Raw genomic sequence first — 10,813 nt, 5'->3', positions numbered from 1 at the left:
ACCTGGAAAACTGGAGTAGAAGATAAAAGATTTTAGGTCGGTTTCCTTCATCAAATAGTTGCAACTTTATATATCTTTCTTCAGAAAAATGGAACTTAAATGGGCTTAATAATAACTTTTAAAGCCACCCCCAAGCTACTCCCAGAGATGTAATTTTTCAACCTACCTGTAAAACACCAAAGATATAACTTTTAAAAACATCAATTCAAGCCCTGGTCTCTCCCTAAAGAATGAACTTCTGTTTAATCACTTCCAAATGACAAAACGAGAGCAAGTTATCTCTATTACAGCCTTATAAGTCTCCAGTGAGTTAATTAGAAAATTCTGTTTTGGTTTACGATTTTCCAGTGGAAGACAAAACAATTAAAGGGTTTATAGCACTACGGAGTGCAATTAAAATAGAAAGCACTCACAACATGGCTGCTGATTTCCTTTGCAAATACTCCTTAGTAAATACATTGAACGTCAGCAGAATACACTGTGTATTGAATATGGGTGTAGGCACTTATAACTTCATTTTTATCATTCACATACGGGTAAAAAAAGAAACTAAAACACTTTCTCTAGAGACAAAGGATGACTTCATATATTCTTAACTTCTTTCCCTGAGGAACTTTAAAATATTCACTCTTTCATATAGCATCCCTGTACTATTCTAACTATACAATTTTTTGATGATTTTTTTTTTTTTTTTTTGCCAACAAGACTAAATAAGAACAGGTACAGTGAAACAAAGGGAGATAAAATGACTTGTTGAATGGGGACTTAGTGAAAATTGATGGCCCAATTCTTAGGTATTCCCTCTGCCTAATTGTCCTATGTGTAGATATCAGGTAACTCTCAAGGCTCTCAGAGTCTACATGGGAATGGGGGAATTCTGGCTAATTGTGACTTTTCTATGGTTAGTTTTACCCATCACCTCCATGTGGCTTTGGTTTTGGTGATGAGCAGCAGTAGGATGAGCTATTCCTGGACTAAGTTGCTTACACAAGAAAACAAATCATCGTTGAGGATAGCCTGGTTCAGAGTTCCACTGGATTGGGTATTTTGCAATACAGAACGAGTAACTTATTTTTTATTAAGGCCAATATTTACAGGAAAATAATCTTAAATATTCATGATCTTTCAGAGCTCACAGTAATAAGAGTTCATATATAAAACAGCCCTACTCCAGGATGGCTACTGCCATCTTCACGTTCCATCTTGATGAACTGGATCACTATTATCTTTCTCTTCTTCTACCATATGGCCTCCTTACCCTCCTTATTCAGGTCAGGGCCCCAAATGAATATTATCTTTCTCACCTTGCTACAATACAATTATTTATTTCTTTTTCCCAAGCCACTTTTGGACTTTATAAAACATTTGAGAGAATTTCCGTGGGGATAGAGACAGTTCTAGCTTGTTCAGCATTTTACCTCTATCTATGTGGTTCCCAACCCTATTAGATCTATGGTCCCTTTAATACCAAATATATTGTAATACCTCTTCTACCATACGTAAGTGAAATTCATAAAAATGTAGCCTATCTACACAATAATTTCAAAGAAAAAAATCAATATAATGCACTGCCCTAATGTATTATAAAAGGAAAAATATAAAAAAGTAATTTATAGTAAAATGATATATATATCACTATAGACGTTATGCTCATACGTGACTACCCTAGGAGACATTTCTATGAATTTCCCTCTCCTTTTAATTAATAAGGTTGGGTGTGAGAAAAATAACATGATCAGAATCTATTCTGTACAAGAATAGGAACATCAAAGTAGAGGTCTAGATGTATACTAGAATAAAAACTAGTTAAGATATGTAGTAACAGACCATGCTTATACATTATAACAGGGAAAAGGAAATAACCATTATTAAAATAAAGATAACATGCCAAGACGAATTACAAATGTTGTAGTTGAGACAGTGAGGAAGTGTGACACTCATAGATGAGCATGGATACTCTCACAAATGAGTGTTTCTTATAGATAAGAGTAGTGTCAAAATAATTTCCTACATTTTAGGACAAGATAGTGTTGAAACATCACAGAGAACATTCGTCCTGTCCCAAAATTCCATAACATGCTGAGGTGAGCATTCATTCTTTGGCATTTCAAAAGGCCCTGAAGAGAATATCCCTTTATAGGCAATGAGGAATCAAGGTTGAATTGGAAAAAGAAAGTCACAAAACTGCCTTCATAGAAGCTGGGCAGTAGACCCTGCTAAGTAGTGGAAGAGTAATATTAAAAAAGCAACAAACTACCCCCAAATAAATAAATCATTATATAATTGTCACACCATAAATTTTGTATGATTGTGTTCCAAAAATTTTAAAAGGCAATAATGCAAAATATTTATAAAGCAAACTTTGTTAATGAAATTCAATAAAATCCCTTTGTTTCTTGTTTCTCTGCTAATTTAATGATAGTTATTTTTAAGAAGTTTCACATTTCCACAGTTATATATTTCTAATTTGTTTTGTGGCTTTTGAGGTAATGCTTTTACTGCACTAGCACCATTTTAAACTAAATACGTTGTTAGAAATCCTACAATGCCAGGAATACACAGGATGCACAAACTGAAGTTAATTATTCAATGAGTTTGGGTGAATATTATTAGGCTTATGCAGAACTTCTTGTAAAATCTTTAGTATAATAATACATTAAAGTATTATTGATTTATATTTGATATGGAGAGACAGAAGTCAGGTAGGATGTGGGAGAATTCTTCTTCATCCTGGGCTGTGCAGCACATTACAGGACAGTTTACTAAATGTCAATCATTTGCACAACCAAAGATGCTCCCACAAATTTCCAAGACTCCATAGCAGGCAGAACTACCATGGTTGAGAACCATTGCTCTAACACTGCTATGGTTTGAATGTTTTCGTCCCTTCCAAAAATTCATGTTGAATCTTAATCCCCAATGTAACATTGTTGGATGATGGGGCTATTTGTGAGGTGTTGGGTGAGACCACTTAGAAAGTGGGGCCTTTCAGGAGGTATTATTAAATTAGTAGGGAAACAAGAAACACAGAGATCTCACTGAATTTCATTAACAAAGTTTGCTTTATAAATATTTTGTATTATTGCCTTAAAAAATTTTTGGAACATAATCATAAGAAATGGATTAATGACAGGGCTTGACAGAGGCAGTTTGATCCCTTTTTGCCCTTCTGCCATTTGCCTTGCAGAGATCTCACTGAATTTCATTAACAAAGTTTGCTTTATAAATATTTTGTATTATTGCCTTTAAAAATTTTTGGAACATAATCATAAGAAATGGATTAATGACAGGGCTTGACAGAGGGAGTTTGATCCCTTTTTGCCCTTCTGCCATTTGCCTTATAAGTGTTCAAGGTGCCATCGTGGAAGTAGAGGGCAGCCCTCACCAGATGCTGGCACCTTGATCTTAGGCTTCCCAGCTTCCAGAACTGTGAAAAATAAATTTCTGTTGCTTATAAATTACCCAGTCTGTGGTATTCTGTTATAGCAGCCAAATGGACTGAGACAAACACCAAAATACTTGCAAAATATTTGACAATTTGAGTCCACTTGTTGAGTATAAATCCTTAAGTCAGCAAAGAGAAGAGTAAACATAGTTCCTGGCAAGGTCTGGGTCCTCCTCACATTGACAGTGATCTAGCTAAACAGCAAAGTCTGAACATGCCACTCTCTTGCTTATATCTTTCCTTGTCTCCTCATCATGTCTAGAACATAGTAATGTCCATGTTTTTGGAAATGACATATGGGATCCCTGTCTCTTCAGGCCATATGGGATCCCTGTCTCTTCAGGCCCTTCCACAAGTACAAAGACAAATAGAGAATTGTGGCGATCTTTCCCTTAATGTTCGAGTGCTAACCTGCTTGGAGCTACTTGTTCATCGTGGGTCCTTCGTGCCTCTGTGTCTCTGTGCACGTTGTCCTCTCAGTTGGCCACATTATTGGGGTGGCTAATCCCTAATTGTGCTTCAAGACTTAGCTCTTGGGTCATCTGTCTGGGAAAACCTCTCTCTTAGGAAGCCAGATCTGAACCACTGGACTGGACTAAATGCTCCCCAACCTCTACAGCTCCACAGTGCCCTACACACATTTCTAGACACACTTTCCACAAGAATCACAGGAGATCTGTTTATCTGTCTTGGTCCCTTTACCCTGGTCCCGCAATCTGTCACTAGATTATAAGCTTTTCAAGGGCATTAACTGTATTTATTGATCTTTGCATTTCCAGCAATTACTTGTTTAATGCTACTTTGAGTATCACACTCACCAGGCTTGCTGAATTCCTGATTGTACAGGAGACAGGAAACATTGGTTAAGTTAGGAGTACATAAAGAGGGGATCTAAATGCCACATTTTACTTTTTTTCTGCTGGAAATGATACATTTAAATGGTAAGCTTGAGAGATAACCTTTGATTTTCATTTTTAAATCAGATTAATCTAATGCTCTCTGGAGTGTTCAGACAAAATGCACCATAGGAAGCAGCAAAGGGTGTGCAGAAGCATTCTGGGTATATAAAACCTGCTTGCAGGTAAATACCCATATAAGATATGAAGGCACAATGTTTTTGTTTAGTATATAATAGATATTCCGTTAATAAATACAGAGTATGGGGCAATACCATACAAATGAAGACAGAGCTGACAAGTCTAGAACTCCCTGTTCTCACTGTATCATCAGTCTAAATTATTCATTCAACAAATATTTATTGAATGTCTACTATAAGTCAGATACTGTTCTAGGAGCTGGGGATATACCAGGGACCCACACAGATGACATCTCTAATTTCATTGACCTTTCGTGTATTGTGGAAAGCAAACATCCAATTGCAATACTCGTACAATGTAATTATAAATAGATAATGGTATAGCAAGAACATTTAAAAATGCTATGATGGAAAAGTTCATACAAAACTTGGGTAATTCAAACTTAAGAATTCAAGGATTTAAAACTATAACTGTGGCTGGCTGGTTAGCTTAGTTTGTTAGGAACACAGCTTTATAATACCAAAGTCACGGGTTCGGATCCTCATACCAGGCAGCCGCCAAAAAAAACAAACAAACCAAAAATACCAATTATAATTCTATACAATTTTCATAACTAGTTTATGTATAATTAATATATATTCATATAGTATAATTTATATGTATTCATATTATACTTGTATATTCATAATTCAAATTATGACAGCTGGAGATATACTTACACATACACACTCACATACACACTAGCTCATATTTCCAATATACATTTTGTTAAGTGAGTTAAAATAATTGATTCAAGTATAATTTATTTAATAAGTATCCAAAATACTTAGTGGTACATAGCTTGACCAAGGGAAAAATCACTATAGTTGTCTTATCTAAACTTGACTTTCGTGATGCATTTTGAATGGTTTCAAATATTTTTCTGGCTTCACAGAGATGTAGGTGCATTGGAACTGGTGCTACAACTTAGAATTTTTGCCACATAATAAATTGACATTAGGGTTTGGCAACCTGACAATTTAAAAATATTTCTGCTCAATAGCCAAAAAAATAAATCCAAAGAGGGAAAGGGAAACCAAACCCAAACACCTAAGCAGACCAAACAACGGTTCTGCTGTTGAATCGAACTTTTAACAAAATATTAAATTTAATTAAATTGCTCTTTTTGATCTGTGTATTTCTCAGGCCACTAGAATGCAATTTTCATTAAGTGGAAATTTATAAAGTGATTTTTTTATAGTTAATAACTTATTTTAAAGGAAGGAAATAAAATCAGGACTTTTTTTCTGAAATAAAATTTCCCTAGTATGACTTTCAACTTACATTATCTATTTTCTCTACCTAGGTGCCTTTTTTTTCCTACACAGAACAAATTGGAAGAAAATTAAGCAATGGGTACTGGATGAAGGGGTTATTCAATAATAATAAATCTTCTGATAAACAAATTGAAAAGTTGGACATTAAATAATAAGAAAACCCATACTTAAAATTCTCCATGAATTAACATTTATTAATTAAATAATTTCTCAGTATATCTTCTATGTACTAGGCTTTTCCACATCTATTCACAGACGGAACACAAACTTGGTATTTGTTAGCTGATCCTTATTCAGTGCATCATAAGGAAACAAGTTTCGAAACTAGTTTGAAGCTATGATCTCGTTCTTAATTAAATAATTTCTCAGTATATCTTCTATGTACTAGGCTTTTCCACATCTATTCACAGATGGAACACAAACTTGGTATTTGTTAGCTGATCCTTATTCAGTGCATCATAAGGAAACAAGTTTCGAAACTAGTTTGAAGCTATGATCTCGTTCTATCAGCATCACAGTGATTTCTTCATTCAGTGATCAAAATAATTCAAGACATGCTTTCCAACTTCATAGCACAAAGGAAAAGGGAATACTCTTAGAAGTTTGAGTTGGTAAGGCAGTGACTTAGAGGCAAACAATTTTAGATATTAAAGTTAGAAAAGGAGAGACAAATTTTTTCACACACAAATTTAGCCAAGTATAATATAATTCTATGGCACCAATGAAGGTAGACTCGAATTTGGGTGAATTATCCCATGGATCTAAGTAGTTTATTAGAAGTACTCAAGCTTTGAAAGTTAATTAGCAGCCATTTGACACTAAAACCAATGTTTACTTACAGAACTTTAAGACTGTGAAGGCCGGCAAATGCTCCCTTGGGAATGTATGTCAAAGCGTTTCCAGCAAGACGTCTGTGGGTTTCAATGGAGAGGAGAGAAAGTGAGCATTGCTGTCTTCATGTGGTATTCATTTAGTTGTTAAAAAATTGAGTACAACTGTGTTCAAACCACAAATGTCAAAAGCAACTATAAAAAACCTTGCTTGTTTTATTTTTGTAAAAAATTCTATAAATTTCTAATCAAAATGTTGGCAGAAGTGCCTAAAGAAAAATGTAGTAAATTATCTATCTTACAATAAATCATTTAATAGCTTACACTACATATGTATATATAACTGTTCTTCAAAAAATTTTTTAAACAAAAGCTAATGCCATATTATAATTGGCAAAAAACTGTAATGTCAAAATGTGACCGTGACATGATTTTTGCAACTATTCTTTATAAGCATGAATAAATTAGATAATCAAAGATAAGACTATTTCTGCTGCAATTATACCATAAAATGCCCAACTTTCTTATTTAACTTGTCAAATAAGAATGAAGACTATCACAATCAATTTTTTTAAGTTCTACCAGAAAAGGATAGAGTACCTTAATTAATTTAACATGTTTTAATTGAGCAATTCTTTAAAAAATTGAAAACAAAGAGTTTAGAATGGAAGACATGAACATGAGTTATTTAATAAAAAGTTCTGACATCATTAACTGGTAAAAGTGAATACAAAATAGTAAAGAGATAGGAAGAATGGGATCTATTGTTCTACAGTAATACAGGGAGACTACAGTTAACAACAAAGTACTATATCTTTGAATAGCTAATCAAGATGATGTTGTATGTTCCTAACACAAAAGTGACAAATGTTTGAGGTGATAGATATACTAAGCACTCTGATATGATCACTGCACACAGTATGAATGTACCCAATTAGCATATTGTCCTCCATAAATATATACAATTATCATGGGTCAATTAAGAAAAGTAAATTTAAAAGAGAGAAATAGAAGAACAGTGATTACCAGAGGCAGGGAAAGAAAGGGGAGGGAATGGATAAAGCTTGGTAGACTGGTGCAAAGTTACAGTTAGATGGGAAGGATAAATTCAGGTGCTCTATGGTGACAACAGCTAATGATATTATATTGTGCATTCCAAGATAGTCAGAAAAGAAGATCTTGAGTGTTATAGCCACAGAGAAATGATAAATGTTAAGGTGATAGATATGCTAACTATTCTGATTAGATCATTGTACAATATATGCATATATTGAAACAACAAATTATACCTCATAAACATGTACAATGAAACAAATAAAATAAGCATTAAAATAAATAAAGCATTGGAACTGAAAAACATTTTTTAAAAAGTTCATTGTATAATATTTTTCTAAGTGGGAAACAGTCAAGGAGAGAAAATACGCAAAAAAGATCAACAAAATGTGGTACCTGAAACACCTGGTTCAGTGCTTTATCAGAAGCCACATCAAAGGCATAACCTCAGAGGTTAGATGGTCCCATAAAATGGAAAACCCGAGAACAACAATGTGACTCAGAAGAGCACAGAATTTTTGGAGAAGCTGATTGCATCTTAGAATGGTGATCAGAACTGGGAATCAAGACACCACTGTCTTTTCTTGATGGAGATAGTGGTTTGGGGATAAGGGTGGAGTTGGTCCATTTGACTAATGCTTATTCCTGAAGGGCCTAACAGCGTCAGATTTATACCTTTGATATTATCTTCAAATGGGAGATAATTCAGTCACAGAGATCTACTGACAGGACTGACATAAGTCATTCACCACACTACTTTAAATATGGGTCCCATTCATTGCCAGTTCACAGCACTGATAATATACCATAAGTGAATATTTAAATAAATACTGAAATTATTTTATGAATAGAATTTCTAAATTGCATTTGTGGTATGTGTATTAAAAGCATTATTTACTCAATACAAATTAAATTGAATAAAAATGAAAATACAGTATACGACAATTTTTGTAATCCTGCATTTTATCTTGCATCTACAGCACTAACTTGCTTTGTGCTCTTATGTAAGTTAGTTAATATTTCTGAGCTTCATTTTCTTACTAATTACCTAACATGTTGAGATACGATGGCTTTTCAGCTCTTTTCCAGCTCCAGCACTCTGTGATTACCCTACCTTGTCTTGTGTTATTTTTGTTTGTACTCATTTTTTCCTTACCTTAACAGATACCATCTTTTTAAAGACTTGGATAGCCCTTATACTGTATTTATTTTGCTTTCCTCATGGTGGAAAGTGTTTTTCAAACAATAAATAAACTTGTGGCTCAGTCTAGCATTAAGGAAAAAAGATAAGAGTAGAAAAATAGCAGAATGCACTGACTGAAGTATTGTTTTATGATACCTTTGTTTCCAAATATGTTTGTGAAAATTGATTGAAGGGAAGAAATTTATTTCTTCCTGTACATGGTCAGAAAAAGTAGACAGCCACTACCCTAAGCGTGGTAGGCATTCAATAAATATATGTTAATAAAATGCAATTCAGCTTAATATTTGACTAGGGTGACTTCAGAGGTGTTTTATTTCTTTATTTTCTACAAAATTGTCTTATCAGAAAATCCTCTTTAGACTTTAACTCTGACTTTCCACCTGGTCTCCCTATATTCAGTCTCTACATATGCCTACTCATCCTTTATTCACTGAGTGTCTTTATAAAGCCAGTTCTAGGGCCAGCCTGTGGCTCACTTGGGAGAGCGTGGTGCTGACAACACCAAGTCAAGGGTTAAGATCCCCTTACCCGTCATCTTAAAAAAAAAAAAAAAGGAAAGCCAGTTCTGATGATATCATTGTCTTGTTCACAAACCGTGTCAGTTCTCATGCCAGGTGAAAAGAAATGAAAAGAAGCTCTTAGCCTCTTCTCCCATAATTCTCTGATCAGTACTCTACCCTGGCGCGAAATCAGACATGAGGCTTGGTTTTCTTAGACATGCCCTATACTTTCTCCCTTCTAGCCCTTTGCTCCACCTGAAATGCTTTCCTTCCACTCCCTTCTGTGTCTCAGAGCAACCTCATTTCTGAGCCTTCCAAACTGATGGGCAGTTTCTCTACTTTGAACCCCTTTGGAAGCACTCTGTGTCTTGCTTATAGATTTTGTAGTTTACATTATAGTGTGTGCCTGTCTTATTATACATAAAAGACTGGGAACTCCTTGAACCTGGGGATTCTGTTTGTATCCATTATAGGGCTTTGAATAGTTTCTGAAACATAGTAGGTTGCCCAGTAGCACCCAACTAATTAAGCAGAGACTACTAACTGTCCCCCAGTATCCATTCTCCCTTCTTGTAGAATAATTTACCCTCCCCAGAGTTTTAGCAGAGAAAATGGCCACCCACTAGAGTCTCATTTCCCAGTCTTCCTTGCATCTAAACATGCTTACATGACTAAGTTTGAGTGTGATCAAAAGTGCTGTGCGAAACTTCTGTCACCTCCTTAAAAGGAAATTGCTTGTCTCCAGTTTCCTCTATTTCTCCTTTCCTGCAGAAGTGGTACTGGTAAGACAGCATCAACAATTCTGGTGTGGAGAAGACTCCACTAAAGGCAAAATGTGAACAACAAAAAGACAGAAGGAATCTGGGCCCCTGGATGGCTCTGTGGAGCCAAGCTGTCCACAGCCCTGAAGTCTGTTTTTAATTTTTTTTTTAACATTTATTTGTACATATTTGTGGTATACAGCATGTTGTTTCAACACAAGGATATACTATATATTGATTCACTTAGGGTAGATATCATAGCTTTGTACCCTCTACCAGTTTGCCTCTGCCCCCTCGCATTCCCTCCCAGCCCCTGGTACCCATTATTCTACTTCTATGAGAACAACTTTTTTTTTAGATTCCAGATATGAATGAATCATGCAGTATTCATCTTTCTGAGCCTGGCTTACTTTGCTTAACATGATGTTCTCCAGTTCCATCCATGTTGCTGCAAATGACAGTATTTCATTTTTTAAAAATAGTCAAATAGTATGCCAATTTTGTATATATAAAACAATTTTTAAAAAAATCTATTCAACTGTTGTTGGGCATTTAGAATGAGTCCATCTCTTGGCTACTATGAATAGTGTTGCAATGAACATGGGTGTGCAGGTGTCTCTTTGAAGGATCATAACAGACTACTACAAACAACTATACTCTAACAAAC

At 34.8% G+C, this 10,813-nt stretch overlaps 1 protein-coding gene across 3 annotated transcripts in view; it reads right to left on the bottom strand.

The window, feature by feature from the left end:
• LGR5 (leucine-rich repeat containing G protein-coupled receptor 5) overlaps positions 1-10,813 on the bottom strand; it is a 137,195-nt gene that overhangs the window by 49,490 nt on the left and 76,892 nt on the right. For all 3 annotated transcript variants that reach the window (XM_008576103.1, XM_008576105.1, XM_008576104.1), the window contains exon 3: positions 6,638-6,709. In XM_008576103.1, the coding sequence (XP_008574325.1) occupies positions 6,638-6,709 (72 nt within the window). The remainder of the gene's footprint in view (positions 1-6,637; positions 6,710-10,813) is intronic.

Source organism: Galeopterus variegatus, unplaced genomic scaffold (assembly GCF_000696425.1).
Source record: "Galeopterus variegatus unplaced genomic scaffold, G_variegatus-3.0.2 Scaffold1289, whole genome shotgun sequence".
NCBI classification, from domain to species: domain Eukaryota; kingdom Metazoa; phylum Chordata; class Mammalia; order Dermoptera; family Cynocephalidae; genus Galeopterus; species Galeopterus variegatus.
Note: the sequence above shows the minus strand (reverse complement) of the source record. Positions and strands in the feature narration are given on the sequence as shown.